At 42.0% G+C, this 18965-nt stretch overlaps 1 protein-coding gene across 4 annotated transcripts in view; it reads left to right on the forward strand.

Moving 5' to 3' along the window:
• kalrna (kalirin RhoGEF kinase a) overlaps window positions 1-18965 on the forward strand; it is a 128251-nt gene that overhangs the window by 23998 nt on the left and 85288 nt on the right. For 3 of the 4 annotated variants that reach the window (XM_078940176.1, XM_078940177.1, XM_078940178.1), the window contains exons 1-7: window positions 8005-8188; window positions 8270-8344; window positions 10909-11023; window positions 14363-14555; window positions 16437-16610; window positions 18104-18187; window positions 18264-18395. In XM_078940176.1, the coding sequence (XP_078796302.1) occupies window positions 8020-8188; window positions 8270-8344; window positions 10909-11023; window positions 14363-14555; window positions 16437-16610; window positions 18104-18187; window positions 18264-18395 (942 nt within the window). In that variant the 5' untranslated portion in view covers window positions 8005-8019. Of the gene's footprint in view, window positions 1-8004; window positions 8189-8269; window positions 8345-10908; window positions 11024-14362; window positions 14556-16436; window positions 16611-18103; window positions 18188-18263; window positions 18396-18965 lie in introns of those variants that run through there. The other variant, XM_023951149.2, reaches the window with a different exon arrangement.

An 18965-nucleotide genomic window follows, 5' to 3' on the forward strand; every position in this document is an offset into this window, starting at 1 on the left:
GAACGTTTGTTCTAATCAGAAAAAGGTTTTCTGTGCCCATGTGCACGGGTGAATTTTAACCCGACCATTGATCCGATCAAGATATTCCGCCCATGTAACCGCGGCTTATGATGCCGATCTCCCGTTCCACCACATCCCAAAGGTTCTCTATTGGGTTGAGATCTGATGACTGTGGAGGCCATTGCCATGCTTTCATGTTGTTGACGGCAAATTCTGACCCTACCATGGAACACCAAAGATGGCAGCAGAAATGGAGACTCATCAGACCAGACTCATCAGACCATTTTCTACTGTCCAGTTTTGATGAGTCTGCGTGAATTGTAGCCTCCGTTTCCTATTCCTAGCTGGCAGGGGGGGTCCCGGTGTGGTCTTCTGCTCCTGTCGTCCATCTGCCTTCAGGTTGGACGTGTTGTGTGCTCAGAGATGCTTTTCTGCAGACCTCTGCTGGAACCAGTGGTACTTTGAGTTCCGGTTCCCTTTCTGTTAGCTGGAACCATTCTGGCCATTCTCCTCTGACCTCTGGCATCAACAAGGCATTTCCATGGACATTTTCTCTTTTTTTCCCCGGACCAGACCATTCTGTGAACCCTAGAGTTGGTTGTAGGTGAAATCCAGTAGATCTGTCAGTTTTGGGGGGTTAATAAAGGACCCAAAATGCAGAGGCAAGGAGGCAGGTGAGTGTGTGCAGGTCAAGGGGTTTTTAATACTCTGCTGCTTTGTTTGACCAATAAAACCAACACTCGTGATAAACAGGCAAAACAGGGACGAAGACAATCAGGGAAATGACGGTATGGACCAGCACAAGAGGAGAGATCGGGACCAGGGATGTAAAACTCAAAACCATGACATAACAGGAAACCTTTCAAAATAAAACAGGAAGCAAAACTCAAACATGACAGAAACAAAAAGGAAGCAAAAACTAAGGCAAAGAAACCCAAACCATGACAATATCAGGAGTTTCTGAAATCCTGAGTCCAGTCCGTCTGGCACCAACAACCACGCCATGTTCAAAGTCACTAAAATCACCTGTTGTCCTCATTCTGATCCTCGGTTTGAATGTCTGCGTGCCTAAATGCACTGCCGTCATGTGATTGGCTGATCAGAAATTTGCCTAAACAAACAATTGGACAGATGTTTCTAATAAAGTGGCCTGTGAGAGTAGATAAAAGGTTTTAGCAACAGTTAGCTAAGCTGCTTTTTTAAATGTTGCCAAACAATACTTTTGGGGATTTAATACTTACAGTCTATTTATATTTTTAACATTTCAACTGTTTGACCTATTTATTGACAATTATTTAAATAAATTCAGCTTAGAAACACCTGTCGTACTTTAAATAATTCATCTGATAAAACGCCTTTCTGTTCATCGTGTGAATCCAGATCCTTTTGGTTGGACAGCTGAGGTATTTCTGCTGTTGTGGAGCGTCGCTCTGAGCGCTCAGCCGGGGTTTAAACACACGTAGTGATGCGAGCAAACAGCTGGTGAAACCTGATCCTGAGGGACAGGCAGCACATGCAAATGTTTCCCGCGGAAAGGCTTTGCTTTGACCGGTTGGAACGTTGTCCGTCGTCTACAACATCCTAGTCAGAGCGTTGGGAGTTCCCTCGAAAGTCAAAACTCGGCACTACCACGTCTGCTCTTGTTTCCGTGGCAACACACGCAGTGTGGCAGCAGGTTGTGGCGACAGCTGTTGCCTGAGTGCAGACGGCCTCACCTGTTTTCTCCTGGAAAGGCGGACGTCGCCGTTTACTTTTGCATAAAGGGGCTGGAGCGGGAATTCCGCCCACACACACACACCCACACCCACACACACACACACACACACACACACACACACACACACCCGAACCTTCGCAGGACCTCGTCTGCGAACCGAGCCTCTTCAGCTCAACACGTGTGTCCTGACTTGTCTGAATGATGGAGCGGCCGCTGCGGAGCATGCTCAGTGTCACCTTCACCGTCTGCTGGAACAGCTCGCTACGTGAACAGAACGCCAATCAGGAGGATTTGCGCCTGCAGTGCTGCCTCATGGGGGGGGGGGGGTGGGTGCAGCTCAAGAGCTTTTACAGTCCTATTGAAAAACGTAATTGCCCCCTCAACCTGATAACTGGTTGTTCCCCATTTAGCAGCGAGAGCTGTGTATTTATGTCATTACAGTCCGGTTTAAGGATCCCTTTCATCTTTATCGAGTTATTTACTGTTGTTGGCGTTGTGTGTGTGTTGGCCGTGTGTGTTAAAATCTGCTTTTTTTTATACTAGGTTGCAAAAGTACAGATGTTTAGGGGTGTGGCTTTTGATTGACAGGTGGGTGGAAGCAACACAGCTCCAGACGTTACTTCGTCCGGCTCACTTGCACACTGCCCGCCCCCCTTGACGATCCGTCCAGCGTACATCGGTGTGCGATTGAAGACCCTAAAACCGAATCTTAGTCCAGATTATGTACAGATGAGGCCCAAACAAAAACATCTGGAGCGATTTGAGGTCAGTTTACACCAGAGGATCTGGTCCTGCTCCTGAGTTCACCCCCCCAAAACAGCCCCTCTGTTTCTGTGCTGGGGCACATTGATGTGAACTGGGCCGATTCTGGCTTGGAGATGTGAACCGGACCTGAGATTGGTGGAGTCGGGCAGGATCCAGATCTGGTGTGATTGGTGTCAATCAGCCATCAGGGCTCAGCGTACAACCCAGAATCTAATCCAAACTGTGACAGCATGGAGCTCCTCATGGCAGATCATGGACCAAGTCCAGATTCTGCTCACTACTTTATGCACCATGTAGGGGTTTCTCCATTGCATCTGGTGTTTGAATGTACAATTAAAACATTCAGTGGCCAGGAAATTTCCCAGAAACCTCTACAAAAAAACACTAATGCTCACTAGATATAGACCACAGTGCATTGCTTTTCAATAATTCATTTGAAAAGTTGTATGTCATTTATTTTTTATTAATTACCCAAGTTTTCATCATCAGAACACATTGGATTAATAACTAGTCTTTTTAGGGTGTTTCACCACTGGAAAAGTCTGTTGGTCCGCATCAAGTGCGTTTAATTTGGTCTGGATCGAGTCCTGAACCTTGCGTTTGGTCGTCTACCAGACATTTCTGTTTCCAGCCAAAGCTGGTAAACAAAAAACACGTGAACACCAAGAATTACGAGGGCGGGGCAAAGCAACGAGAGTAAGAATTACGGAAGTCCTGAACTTTACGGTCCGTGTTGGGATAGTTCACTCAAACCTCAGATTTTAAAGAACAAAAAAAAAAAAAAAAAAAAAAAAGGATTTTGTGTTTCTTTTTAACCCGTTTGCCGTCAGTGTGGAAACATTAGCTGTGATCGCCTGCAGTCCATCGTGAGAATCTCCACAACACAGGAATTCACACTAAACACAAACCAACTAGTTGACAAAAAATGATGCTTGACGTCTGATAAAATGACACAAGAGCAAAGAAAAGAGAACTTGATTTATTGCTAAAAAAGTAAACATTGTATTTAAATTTCCACATTTTGTTTTTTTTATTATGCAACATATTCCTAATTTAAATTTGTGTAATTTTGACGGGATATATTTTTATGGAGAGCAAAATCTTTGGTAATCATTTAGTTTTTTTAAAATAAAATGATATAAGAGGAAAGAAATGTCAATGTTTTTTTGTTTTTCTTGAATATTTACTTTTTTTCTAGCTTGTATAATTTTGAAATTATATATTTTTATGGAGAGCAAAATCTTTTGGTATATTTACATTTTACATTAATTTTTTTAAAATAAAATGATATAAGAGGAAAGAAATGTTAATTTTTTTTTTTTAATATTTACTTTTTTTCAAGTTGATTTATTCCAGAACAATATATTCACTGAGTTTTTCTTTCTTATGGGTGTGTTTTAAAAAGTTTAGTTTAGTTTCTCCTGTCCGGCCCGTGACCTTCAGCGTGTTTTGGATTTCGGCTCCCTGAGCGATCGAGTTTGACACCTCTGGTTCTAAGCGAACCAAATGTGTCCGATCTGGATCCACCATTCAAATGCTCGTCTTTGTTTGGTTTTTACTTTTGAAAACGGGCGACGTGTTTTTGTGATCATTTATGAGGACGGGATAGTCGTTTAGCAGACTAGAAAGGGAATTCGTACCCAGCTGAAGTGGCAAATATAAAGCACGCGAAACACGCCCAACCTTTACTTCTTTCTGTTTATTGGTGGATGACGGAGAGAGTAGGGTTTGCATACTGCCGCCTACTGTTTGGGAGGGAAATTACAGCACACACTCTCGAGTCCAGTTGTTTAGAACAGTTTGAGAACTTTAAACGGGTCCTGTTTGAGTGAGCCCTGGAGGAGGTCCTGCTGTGTTTAGATCTTCATTCTGCTCCAGCTGCTGAAGTTAGTGGACTCTGTTGGACGCGGCGTGAACATAAAAACCTCTGTTGGCTTGTTCATGAGAGAAGCTCCACTTGTTCCCTCTGGCGGGCCTGCGGTGTCTACCTGTCGCTCCAACCATCTGCTGCCGCAATCACCGCCGCCGTACGAGCAGCTGAACTGGAGCGTCTGCGACGAGGAAAACACGTGTGGGATCAAAGGTGTGCGAGTGGGAAGCAGCTGGATCCAGAGCAAACCGCCGCCGCCCTCACGTATCTGGAGGCTTCCCTCAACATTTAGGCTGAACGTCTGGAGCATTTTTATGTAGGAAACGTTATGTTGGAGCAACACAAGGACACATACAAGACTTTTACTTTGAAGGTTTTTCAATCATTTGACAAGAAATATGATGCAAACGGATTCATCTGTGGAGGAAAATATGATATAAACTCTTGTTTTCTACCAATAATCACTTGGACCAACTTTTGTGTCTGTAGAAAAAGTATATTTATCAGTTTGACCTTGAAACCGATGATTTCCCTCACTACACCCACTTAATTAAAATCAACCAATCCACAAATCAATGACTGTATTTGTAGAGAACCTTTCATCAACATGCATATGACACAAGGCTCCTGGCATAAAAGACATAGAACCAGGTTAAACCCATAAGCAGTCATAAAAACTCAACAAGAATTAAAAGAAAAAAACAGAAGATGGTTGGAAACGCTGTGGCTAATACTATGTGAAGGCACTGTATAGATTAAAAGATAGAAAAAATATTTTAAAAAAAACGTGAAAACCTTGAAATCTTTCTTCTGTGCTGGAAACAACAGGGTACCGCGTGGAAAAGAGCCGGCCAATCACAGACAAGGTTGATGCTGAATGGTCAGAAATTCTTCCAGGCGCGCAGAAATCTGATCGACTCTACAAGCTGATTGGAAGAATTTCTGACCAATCAGCATCATCGTTCATGCCTGTGATTGGCTGGCTTTTGTGGCGCATTTGTAACGCGGCGCCCTGCCCTGTTGCCAACGCAGACAAGGGAATTTCTCTGGGGTGAAAATTATTTGGTTTTGGCATATTTTTGAGTTTCAAAGAGTTTCAAGTATTTTTTGAGCAAACACATTTTTTAAGGTCAAAACAAGGCACAAAAATGCCTCCATGGGGAACTTGGTTAGTGTTGTGATGTCAGACTTTGATCATGACCTTCAGGAAGCTGATTGGTCCACAGCAGAAACATTGCTTTAGTGGTGGAATGAAGATCTTCAGTTCCTGTCGGGGACATCGCTGAGATGAAAACATTATTTGATGCACAGGTGTGTTTAGTTTGAAACCCGTTTACATCATGTCCAGTTTAGCGAAGCTCCAGTCGTCAGACTTGAACACAGAGCGGCGGGAGCAGAGTTTTGGCGGCGCAGAAAGCGTTCATAACCGTCAGTCTGCTCAGGTTGGACAAAGGCTGATCCACCGTGTGGATCATCGGTTTGTGCTTCTGTGTGTGTGTGTGTGTGTAATTGTTGGCCGGCGTCTGTTCCGTCAGCTGCAGACATTTGCATAAACCGTTGTCGTCCTGCATCTCAGTGAAAGTTCATCAACAGATTGTGTTATGTTTCTGTAAACACAGCAGATGTGAAATAAATCAAAGTGAAACAAAAAAATGTAACTGAGCTGTGAAGAGTTTAGTGAGAAAAGACAAATATGTTTCAGTCAGTCCCTTAAGAACTGATGGAATCATAATGTTGTCAAGTTTTCATTTCCTTTTTAGCTTTTGTTTCTTCTAATCTGAGTTTTGAACCAGATGTGAAACTTTTGCACATAAGTGATTTTTGGGGTTTAAATAAACATGTTTTTTGAGTTTTCCCTCCATATTTTCTGAGATTTCTGATGGTTTTCTTCATCCGTTTAGAGGTTTGTTGTGAAACTGTGCAGAAAACGTCATTTTGGACATTTAAAGCTTCGTTCTCAAGGATGTCCGTGACCGTTGCTCTCATTGAGTCGACGTGATGCAGAACCTGAACATGAAAACGGGTCTGAAGAAGCACACCCTCCCGAGAACTCTGGTCCAGACCAAACACGTTCACTTTGAATCAGACGTTACGGTTCACTTACAGTGTGAATGTGATCTGGTCCCCATCTGGCGCCAAATGTCGTCCATCTTTCTGGATCTATGCTCTGAGGGATGAAAGTCTACTAAAACACAAAGTCTCTTTGATCTTTGGACGGACACAGAAAACCCAGACGTGTGTTTGTTTTCTCCGTTTTCAGCAGAAAAGTGAAGGAGCGGCTGATCCGGCGTCTGAATGTTTACAGTAGAATGACCTTAATAAACATACGTAAATCTAGCAGGTTCTCTGTGCGAGAGCAGAAGATCTCAGCAGCTGGGAACTTTCAGAGGAATTAAAACTTGATTTTCCTCCAGTTGTTGGTTCTAATTGACTCCTAACCTGTGAAGGAAGACACCAGGTCTCTCCTGGTCTCTGCTGGTCTCTGCAGGTCTCTGCAGGTCTCTGCTGGTCTCTGCTGGTCTCTGCTGGTCTCTGCTGGTCTCTGCTGGTCTCTGCAGGTCTCTGCAGGTCTCTCCTGGTCTCTGCTGGTCTCTAGATGTCTCTGCAGGTCTCTCCTGGTCTCTGCAGGTCTCTGTAGGTCTCTCCTGGTCTCTGCTGGTCTTTGCTGGTCTCTGCTGGTCTCTGCAGGTCTCTGCTGGTCTCTGCAGGTCTCTGCAGGTCTCTGCAGGTCTCTCCTGGTCTCTGCTGGTCTCTAGATGTCTCTGCAGGTCTCTCCTGGTCTCTGCTGGTCTCTGCAGGTCTCTGCAGGTCTCTGCTGGTCTCTGCTGGTCTCTGCTGGTCTCTGCTGGTCTCTGCAGGTCTCTGCAGGTCTCTCCTGGTCTCTGCTGGTCTCTGCAGGTCTCTGCAGGTCTCTGCTGGTCTCTGCTGGTCTCTGCTGGTCTCTGCTGGTCTCTGCAGGTCTCTGCTGGTCTCTGCAGGTCTCTCCTGGTCTCTGCTGGTCTCTAGATGTCTCTGCAGGTCTCTCCTGGTCTCTGCTGGTCTCTGCAGGTCTCTGTAGGTCTCTGCAGGTCTCTGCTGGTCTTTGCTGGTCTCTGCAGGTCTCTGCTGGTCTCTGTAGGTCTCTGCAGGTCTCTGCTGGTCTTTGCTGGTCTCTGCAGGTCTCTGCTGGTCTCTGCTGGTCTCTGCTGGTCTTTGCAGGTCTCTGCTGGTCTCTAGATGTCTCTGCAGGTCTCTGCTGGTCTCTGCAGGTCTCTGCTGGTCTCTGTAGGTCTCTGCAGGTCTCTGCTGGTCTTTGCTGGTCTCTGCAGGTCTCTGCTGGTCTCTGCTGGTCTCTGCTGGTCTTTGCAGGTCTCTGCTGGTCTCTGCAGGTCTCTGCTGGTCTCTGTAGGTCTCTCCTGGTCTCTGCAGGTCTCTGCTGGTCTCTGCAGGTCTCTGCTGGTCTCTGCTGGTCTATAGATGTCTCTGCTGGTCTCTGCTGGTTTCTGTAGGTCTCGCTCTCTGTGTCCTGGAACAGATTTTGCTGACCTCATGTGTTCTCACTGAGGAGTTTGTGTGACAGTGTACACAAACGCACACACTCACACACACACACACACACACACACAAACACAGCGGGATGTGGACATTTGGGTTTGTTTTCTGCTGAGAGTGGAGGAGAGGTGATGGGATGGAGAGAACACGGACTCGGAGAAGATTTCATAACGCGACAGACGGACGAGCAGCCAAGCTGCGAGCAGAAACGGAGACATTCTCTGACACAAACGTGGAAAAAGCAGGAAGATTAGAACCCACAGTCGTGTCTCTGTGTTCAGAACTAAACACTGGAGATGCTGACTGTGGGTCAGGGGGAGGGGGGGGGGGGGGCTCTCAGGAATGTGGATCAGATAATGGGATTAATGCTGAGTTTCTCTCTCCAGGGTCCTCCAGGACTGAAGGCATAAAGGCGTCTGATGTTCTGCCGGTGCTGAAGGAGAAGGTTGCCTTCGTGTCTGGTGAGTTTCCGCCTCTGCTGAGCTGCAGAGACGCTTTTCACCTCAAACATGTGGATTCCCATCATGCCAGAGGAACGTTTCAGACCAACAAACAGCATCAAAACTGCAGCATTCGGAGAGTAAAATCATAATAAATCTGTGACTCGACAAGTGATTCAAACATCCTGGTTCTTTTCTGTGTTTTATGGAGGAAAATCCCAAAACGAATCTTAGTATTGAAACGTTTAATGCAAACTTCAGAATTTCTATAGAAAAATGTCCCCAAAAAAAGTTTGAATCTGCTGTTATTTTAAAAATAAATAAATAAAGATTTTGATTCATTTTTATAAAAAGACACAGTGAAGATGCATGAAGGGCTTTATAAGTTGGTAAAAGTCGGCTGCACAGTCGTGTAGTGGTTCACACCGCGAGAAGGCCCTGGTTCAAATCCTGGATTCTGAGTGGAGTTTGTACACCGACTGTATCAGAGACCTGGACTGAGTCGGTCGACTTCCTGCTCCAATGAAAAAGTCAATTCAGTCCATATAGAGCCTGTTCACGTGACGTCAGACAAAATGACGACATCTGCGCCGGTGTGTAACGGTACTTACGGTTTTAGGGGTCCAGACCGGCAGAGCTGACCAATGAATGCCGTGTAACACCGTTGCTATCTACAGCTGCTTAATTCAACTTTTGATGACTCAGCATTTACGCCGGAAGGAATCGTTTTGGAAAACGTTTGGGTTTTTCCGCCGCCTTCAACCGTCTCAACGGTCACTTTGTGATTGTCGCAGAGTTTCAGTTTCAGGATTTCACTGAAACGTTTTTGTCATTCAGCGTTGATAGTAGATGAAGGATGAGACGCCTGTGTCTGTTCGGTTTGAACCAAATCAGAACGTTAAGTCCTCCAGAAGCTCTGCAGAACAAGCTGAAGGTTGAGTCCGTCACTTATTGAGGTTTGCATTGGAGGAGCGTCTGCTCGCAGCTTTTGTAGTGAGAGCGGTAACGCAGATGTGAGCGGAACGCTTGAATCTGAGAACGCTTCGCTGTCAAACCTGGATTCCTGATCCTCCTGTTTCAGGAAGCGGGCAGGAAAATGTGTCTGCGGCGCTTCACACCTCCTAACTTACAGGAAGTTCTCGCTTCTGTTTCAGCGCCGCAGCTTTTTGTCGGCCAACACAAACAGAAACGCAGAGGTTTCCGCTCCGAAGCCCATCGCGCGGCCACATCTCCAGCCTGTCATGTGACCTTAGCGGAACAAATTCCACTAGAAGTGGAGTTCCTGAAAAGGAGGAGCTTCTGTTGTCCTGGAAGGGTGGATGTGATCATGTGATGTGATGAGACAACCAGGGGTCTGAGACCTGCGGCTCCAGAGCTACATGTGGCTCTTTGACCAAAAGTAACTGTGAAGTCAAAAGTAATTAGTAAAGCAAAAAAACAAAAAAAGGTAAACTCGCTGAAACTTTCTTCAGCTCATTTACAAACTGTGGAGTCGCACAAAAATGGTTTGATGGATTTTTGTGCGACTCCACAGAAAATCTACCGGAGATCAGGAAGCTCGACCAGAATGAAGGCGTGCTGGAATAGAAGGCAGATTGTCTATTTTAAAGAAATAAAAGGAGTTGCTTTATGGTTTGGAAAATACAGTCATTAGCTCTGATTTGGTTTTAGTTGGTTAGAATTACAAATTTCTTTCCGAGATGCACCATAAATGGTAGAATGCTGACGTTGCAGTGCCTACTACTACATTTGCGGCATTAAGATGATCCTATTGTCTTTTATTTTGAAAGGAAGTTAAGTGAACCTGAAATGATAAACTATTTGGTAATTTCAAGAAAGGCTATGAGAATCCAAAAGGTCATGAATTCATGAAATCATGACTCCACCAAAAAAGAAAAAAATTATCAATCCACAAAAACCAAAAAATCAAGAATTAAAGAAAACATGAATCTGTAAAATCACAAATCCATAAAACCAAGAAATCATTCATCCATGAAGTTATAGGTCCATGAAATCATGAATGCACCGACAAATAAATGAATGAATGAATACGTGAAATAATCAATGTATAAACCAAAAAAACGTGAATTAGTGAAATAATGGAACCATAACAATGAATCCACAAAACCAAAAAAAATCAGGAATCCATAAAAACAATAAATTATGAATCTGTAAAATTATGAAACCATAATATCCTGAATCCACAAAGTCATGAAATCATCAATCAGTAAAACCAAAAACATCATGAATCAAGAAATCATGAATGTGTAAAATCATGAATCCATAAAACCAAGAAATCACAAATCATCAGTTTATGAAATCATGACTACATGAAATCATAAATCAGTAAAACCAAACACATCAGTAAATCAAAAAATCATGAATGTGTAAAGTCATGAATCCACAAATTCATCTGTTAATGAAATCATGAATCCATAAAAAACAATAAATCATGATTCCATGAAATCACAAATCCATAAAACCATTCAATCATGTATCTATGAATCCCAGAAACGGTGAACCCTGAAAAATTGGAACTCTGAAACTGTGAACCCACAGCATCAACAGTCTTTCTGTTTTTGCAGGAGGACGCGATAAAAGAGGAGGACCGATCCTGACGTTTCCGGCACGGAGCAACCACGACCGGATAAAACAGGAGGACCTGAGGAGGCTGGTCACCTACCTGTCTACGGTTCCCAGGTACTCTTCCACACACAGAGCTGTATCCTCACAGGCGCCTAGACGGAGGTGCAGTGTGCGCCATCGCCGCCCGGGAATCAAACCCGTGTCGTCTTTAGATCTCAGCTGAGAGCTCAGAGCCCCTCGGCGTGTTTGGGATTTTGTTTGTCAGGCTTTGCAGAAAAAAGCTGATCTGTGGCTGCGAGCGCCGTCAGATCTGAACCGCGTCGGGTTTTCTTTCAAGTCGACCCGACGCAGATTTCCTCTGAAGCAGCTTTTCATGCGGGAGGCGTCGTATCAGAGGAGACATCTGCTGCCGGGGAAACCAGCAGAAGCTCAGGAGACCTGAAAAGCTTCAGTAATGAGGCAAAAATGAACGGAACCTGCTGAGAAGACACGAGGAGTCGTGCTTCCATGTGGGAAAGATCCCATTTATTTCAAACCAACAGAAGGAAATAAATTCATCAAGTGTTCAGGAAAGGACAGAAACAAACAAATCTGACATTCTGATCCAGGTTTGATATGTTCTAGATAAAACATAGGTGAACATTTTGGGCAGAAAAGAAAAGAAAATGACATTCAGTTATACTTTATACTAAACATTACTTCTTTTAGTCTTTGAAAACTTCATTTTGGTTTTGTTTCAAAGTTTGTTTCTTGTGAGACTGAAAAAAAAACTCCATAAAACAAAGATTTCTTCTTTTTCTGCTGAAAAAGCTGGAGAATTGATGGTCGATGCCAACAATTATATCACAAAACATTAAAATGAAACGTTTAAAAAGTGTAAGAGACACACGTAATCATCTGTTAAAGCTGGAGGATAAAAAACACTGAAGATTTGAAAGTCACCTGGAAAAGTGTAAAATAAAATGTTCTTTATGTTTTAAGAGGAAGAACAGAAGTAAAGAGTTTTTGTGATTTGATCCTTTTCTGCTGATAAAGTGGAAACAGACGTTTGGGAAGGAGGCGGAAAATGATCACAAATTCATAATGTTTAAAAAATGACCACATTTTTCAAAAAAACTATGAAAAGAATATACAATAGTTCAAATCATGGAAGGATTTCTGTTAGCTGGATCCAGTTTTTAGGTATTTCATTATTTTAACTGAAAATTCAGCTTTTTTCTGCTGACTTATTGAAATTCTAAAACTTTTTTTATTAGTGTCCTGTTTATGTTTGTCTTCTGATAAATTACCTTGTTGATATTTTTAAAGTTAAAGCTAGAAGCAAATCCAGCAAAGTTATTTTTTTTCTTTGACTTTATGAAAACAAAGAGTTTTCATTCATTATGTAATTTCAGATTAAAAGCATAATCGGTTTGAATCAGATCTGTCGGTCAATTATGTAGAAATTGTTAGCTGTCAAAAATAAAAGCTTTTATATAATTGTTTCATTTTAGTTCATTTATGTTAATTTAATATTAAAGGTAGGAAATATCAGAGAGCATAAAAGTAAACACAAACTGATGAAACCAATTTTATGTTTGCAATTAACCCTGGAAAAGCCAAAAAACAATGTTCTTCTGGGCTTTTAAAGGTAATTTGACAATTAATTTTTTGTCTGTTGATTTTGGTCAGAAGCAGTTAAAAAAAGAAAAGAATAATACAAATAAAAATTGAAGTACATTTTAAAAAAACGTGTAAAAGGAAATTCATAAATAAATCCTGAAAACTGGGGCCAAATTTGACCCCATTGGTTCTCCAGGGTTAAAACATTTTTAATGAAAAAAATTCAAGAGGGGTAAAATGCATCAAACAAAACAACCACTAGGGGCACTTTTTTACTTTTTCATGCGAATGTCTCAAATTTGGGTAGCCTTTTTTTTTTTTGCTTACTGTGTCTTGAAATTAGAGGGTTGTGTCAGGAAGAGCATCCGACGTCAAAACTCTGCCAACCACCTGTGTGCATCAGTGAAAGCTGATTCGCTGTGCTAAGCTGAAAGGGCAACAACAGCAACATTTGAGCCCAAATACACTTATAGACAGGCTTAAACACACAAGCGATGTGAGCAGAGAAGACGAAAAAAATATCCATATTTAGATGCATTATAAGGATTCACAGCAATTTTAGCTCTTACTTGTTTTAGACATGAGAACATTTCATTTCCAAAGAAAGACCTAAACGTTTGGTGTGGATTTCAGAAATTTGCTGTCATGTATAAAGAAACAACCAAGTATTATTGTTGTTTAACTGTGCAAGTTAGCTTTATCAATCAAACTAAACAAAATAGTTTCTTTTTCAGGTTCAGGGATATGTAGAAATTTAGTGAACCAATGAAACAAGTCTTTCCAAAATATTCAAACATGTTTGCTGCAAAAGTAAACCTACGGTCAAAAAGCAATGACAATAATAATGATAATAACAATAATAAACTTTATTTGTATAGCACCTATCAAGATAAAAATGTACAAAGTGCTTCACAATAAAAGACGATAAAACACAGTAAAACACAGAAAATAAAAAATAATCAAGAAAAAGCTATTTTAAAAGATAGGCTTTTAGCTGTTTTTTAAAAGAAAACACTGAGTCTGCAGGTCTGAGGCTGAGAGGAAGGGAGCCACTGCTGCAAAGACTCTGTCACCTGTACTCTTTGAACGAGGTCTCTTAACAACCTGCAGACCCTGGTCACATGACCTCAGGGACCTGCTGGGAGTGTATGGCTGCAAAAGCTCTTTTATGTAGACTGGTGCTTGGCTATTGAGAGCTGTGTTTGTTAAAACCAGGGTTTTAAAATGCACTTGGTAGCGGATGGGGAGCTGGATTAACAACGGGGTGACGGGGTGATTAGTTGCAGCAGCGTTCTGGATAACCTGGAGCCGTTCTAGAAGAAAAGTCCTAGCAAAAGTAAACCTGCGGTCAAAAAGCAAGTCTGGGTAGCTGCCGAGGATTTTGTCAGGAAAAGCCTCTGGCGTAAAACTAAAGCTAAATCAGATATGTGAACGGATGATTCTCCTCCCCAAAAAAACACAAACCGAAAGATTAGTGATGCTCCGTCTAGAGACCAAACTGAAAAAACCCTCAAAAAAGATATTTTCCTTCCTTTTGTGGGCATTTGCATTGCTAAACTATAAAAAAACAAAGATGATTTGTTTGATCCTATGTGGTTTCAAACATAATAATTCAGAACAGTCTGCTTTCATTTGTGCAGTGAGTTGTGTGACTACAAATGCAGCTTTATGGGACTTAAAGGCCTTTTTTAGTTGTTGGTTTTGTTTGATCCAACCTTTTTTTAGAGGAACATCAACTCAGTGTTGACGTTGGATTTGAAAGGTTTTACTGTGTTCTTGCAGCCTCGTTTTCTCTGCTGTTGTATGTGCCTAACCACTGCCCTTCCCGCCCTGTCCCGCCTCCCGCCTCAGCGAGGACGTGTGCAAACGTGGGTTCACCGTCATCATTGACATGCGCGGCTCAAAGTGGGAGCTCATCAAGCCTCTGCTGAAGACCCTGCAGGAGTATTTCCCTGCTGAGATCTGCGTGGCGCTCATCATCAAACCCGACAACTTCTGGCAGAAGCAGAAGACCAACTTCGGCAGCGCCAAGTTCTCCTTTGAGGTCAGTTCATCCGGACTGGGTCATCGCATGGTCCACCAGACCCGCAGACGTGTTCTGAAAGGTCGTTGATAGAATAAATTTTATAAAACTAAAGCAATTCTACATTTAAACAAACACCATTTCAGCTTTAGTTCACTCTTGATGTTTACCATCGGATCCACTGAGGTCATGTTCTGCTGCTGTTCTACGAAAGTGTTACAGGTGTTCTGTAGCAAGTGTCCCATGACAGGTGTTTAATCATTGGTTTTTCATGACAGGTGTTCTTTAACAGATGTTCTCTATCTGCTTCTGTCACAGGTGTTCTCTAACTGCTTCTGTCACAGGTGTTCTCTAACTGCTTCTGTCACAGGTGTTCTCTAACTGTTTATGTCACAGGTGTTCTCTAACTGCTTCTGTCACAGGTGTTCTCTAACTGTTTATGTCACAGGTGTTCTCTAACTGTTTATGTCACAGGTGTTCTCTAACTGTTTATGTCACAGGTGTTCTCTAACTGTTTATGTCACAGGTGTTCTCTAACTGCTTCTGTCACAGGTGTTCTCTAACTGCTTCTGTCACAGGTGTTCTCTAACTGCTTCTGTCACAGGTGTTCTCTAACTGCTTCTGTCACAGGTGTTCTCTAACTGTTTATGTCACAGGTGTTCTCTAACTGCTTCTGTCACAGGTGTTCTCTATCTGCTTCTGTCACAGGTGTTCTCTAACTGTTTATGTCACAGGTGTTCTCTATCTGCTTCTGTCACAGGTGTTCTCTAACTGCTTCTGTCACAGGTGTTCTCTAACTGTTTATGTCACAGGTGTTCTCTAACTGCTTCTGTCACAGGTGTTCTCTAACTGCTTCTGTCACAGGTGTTCTCTAACTGCTTCTGTCACAGGTGTTCTCTAACTGCTTCTGTCACAGGTGTTTTCTAACTGCTTCTGTCACAGGTGTTCTCTAACTGCTTCTGTCACAGGTGTTCTCTAACTGCTTCTGTCACAGGTGTTCTCTAACTGCTTCTGTCACAGGTGTTCTCTAACTGTTTATGTCACAGGTGTTCTCTAACTGCTTCTGTCACAGGTGTTCTCTATCTGCTTCTGTCACAGGTGTTCTCTAACTGTTTATGTCACAGGTGTTCTCTATCTGCTTCTGTCACAGGTGTTCTCTAACTGCTTCTGTCACAGGTGTTCTCTAACTGTTTATGTCACAGGTGTTCTCTAACTGCTTCTGTCACAGGTGTTCTCTAACTGCTTCTGTCACAGGTGTTCTCTAACTGCTTCTGTCACAGGTGTTCTCTAACTGCTTCTGTCACAGGTGTTTTCTAACTGCTTCTGTCACAGGTGTTCTCTAACTGCTTCTGTCACAGGTGTTCTCTAACTGCTTCTGTCACAGGTGTTCTCTAACTGCTTCTGTCACAGGTGTTCTCTAACTGTTTATGTCACAGGTGTTCTCTAACTGCTTCTTTAATGGTCTTAATGATCTGTAATGGTCATCTCATGACAACCCTTTAATACAAAACATACATTGGTGATGATGTCATGGAAACATAATTCATGATTGTAGTCAGAGACAAAAGTTTTTTTCATATTTGTATGTCCTCCTAAAAAAACAGCTGTTTTTGTTGTTCTTTGACCAACTGAACAGGATGAGGTTTTTTCAGAAGTAAGCTCTCCTTAAACTTGAATTTGTCAAGACACGTCATAGACGAAACGTTCTCATGTGAGGAGTGTGTTTGTTGATCTGAATTACAACATTTGTTTTATTTTAGATGTTAGAGGACTTCAGAAACTCTAATACAGCTAAGAATGTTTGAGGTTGAGTTCCTTGGTTCTAACTTTCAGGTTTATTTCACCTGGATGCCCCGCCCACATGACCCTGAACTGATTCTCTGTTTGTGTTTGTGTGACTAGACCAGCATGGTCTCCGTTGAAGGTCTGGCCAAACTGGTGGATCCTTCACAGCTGACAGATGACTTTGAAGGCTCCTTGGAGTACAACCATGAGGAGTGGATTGAGCTGAGGGTTTCTCTGGAGGAGTTCATGTTCAGTGCGGCTCACCTGCTGTACAGACTGGAAGACCTGCAGGTTTGGAGCAGAGTTTGGGATCTTCTCCGGGGGGGAATTCCAGAAAGCATGTTTAAACTACCCTGACTTTAATCCTGATCTCTGGCTGAAATCCGCCTGAACTTGCTTACTCTGGGTATGTCGGTTCCAAAAGACCGGATATGAGTTAACGTAATTACGCTAGACTTGGTAACCCTGGGTTAATGCATGTGCACGTGCACAGCAAGTACATAAAGACATTCTCAATAGATCGCCGATTTCCGGAGTCACCATGGAAACGCGTGGAGAACAAAAGAGAGCGCTATACTCCAGTGAGACGGAGTCGGAGATTTTAATGACGGCGTATGAAGATTATACGTCCATCAAAAAAGTAATACGGCTGCATCATCAGCAAAAGAAAGAATTTCTGCTTGGAAAAAAAAACCGGACAAAGTAAACGCAAGAGTTTCTGATCTTATTTCCAACTACAAATGAATTAATTCAATTGCTAACAAGTAATTGAGTTAAATTTATTCAATCTGATTTCTTTGTCTATCCAACTCAATAGTTGTTTTTCCAACTCAAATTTACATATTTATTTTACTAAATGTCATATTACTCCAATTCTATTAAATTTTTTTTACATCTTAATTTATTGAACTTCTTGAACTCTTATATGTCTAAGTTAGAAGCTGCAGATATTCTCATTTTTCTATCGATAAAATGATTGACATAGTGTGGAATCTGGATTATATAACATACATTCATATATCATGACTGATTCTAACTTTATTTCATGTATGGTACTAGTGTTGCTAAATAACCTTCATCATCCTCTCCTTCCCTCTCACTCATGGTGCAGAAATAATTAAACATAACTGGACAAATAACTAGGCAAAACACTGTAAAACAGCTAAACAACTAAACACATTTGGTCAAAAAGCCACACTTAAACCCAAATCCGTCCAGACAGGCAAAGGGAATGGTATCCCACAATTCCTTGTGCTGCAGATCTAACAGCAGCACCAAAGTTACACCTACTTAATTGAATTAATTTGAATGAAAGTCAAATAACTGTCTGATAATTAGGTGTTATTTTTAAGTTGACTGAACTCCAAAAAAATGATTTCTCTTAACTGAAGCAAGTAATTAAGTTAAATCAAAGTAAAAACGTTTATTTTTCCAACATCCATATGTGGTCTTATTACCCTCTCATGGTGGAAAAAGTATTATCTGAGCTTCTTCATCCACTAAATCGTCTTCAAATGGACACGCCATGCTGCTTCACCTCTCTGAAAACAAACTAACCTTCAACTAAACCTGCTCCAGACCAGGTTATGTTCAGAGCACTAGTTGCCATGGAAACTTGACATATCCTGAAACAAACCTCCATTTTTGGAACCCAAAGCTGAGGTTATCCGCTTTCTTAGCCTCAAACTTACCGTGGTAACTAGCATAAACTGCTTTCTGGAATACCCCCCAGGTTTGATTGATCTGCTTTTACAAACCAACCAAAGGTTTGCTTTGCTTTCCAGGAGCTGCTATCTAAGAAGGATTTCCCTGCTGATGTGGAAGGTTCTCGCCGGTTAATAGAAGAACACACTCAACTTAAAAAAAAGGTTTGAAAGCGAAGCTGTATCTAAAACTCAGTTCTGGTCTTTCATGAGCAACAATAAGTGTTTGTGTTTCTTTCAGGTGCTGAAAGCTCCAGTGGAGGAGCTGGATTTAGAGGGCCAGAGGCTGCTTCAGTGCATCCGCTCTAGTGATGGATTTTCAGGAAGAAACTGCATCTCAGGTTCTGCTGACTTTCAGAGCCTGGTGCCAAAGGTATGACCACACGACCAGGTGACGAGGTCTGAAAGGTTAAGAACTATAAAAAATTATTTTACCATGGCATTTTTATTTATGTTATTAACTTAGTACATCAGTCAAAGAAACTACATAAAAAAACTATGTCGGTATTCCAGTGACTAAAAAAGTTGATATGTGAGAAAAATAGCAGTGGGCCCAGGATAAAGCCTTGAGGAACTCCACATTAAATAAGAACGACACTTTGGCACTTCTTCCTGTCAAATGTGACTGTTGGTGAGTTCTATGAAGATTGAAAATATCAAAGACCAAGATGATAAAAAAACAAGCAAACTGGTATAAGTAGAATGAAAAAAGAAATGATAATCTTTTCAGGCAGATTGATGAAAACAGCAGCCAAGTTGTATCATTTAGCAGCCGTTTTACACCTTCACACTGTTTGTCACTAATTCCCAACCTACTGTTAGATTTAGCATCACCTCCAATGAAAAAAACCCTGAAGAATATTTTGAATATAGTTGGGGGGAAAAAATCAGGCACATCTAAACAAACAATTCTTTGATCTTGTAAAAAAAAGTTGAAAATAAA

The sequence above is a fragment of the Oryzias latipes genome, chromosome 21, assembly GCF_053564925.1.
Source record: "Oryzias latipes strain Hd-rR chromosome 21, Olatipes_Hd-rR_3.1".
In the NCBI taxonomy this organism is placed as follows: Eukaryota; Metazoa; Chordata; class Actinopteri; order Beloniformes; family Adrianichthyidae; genus Oryzias; species Oryzias latipes.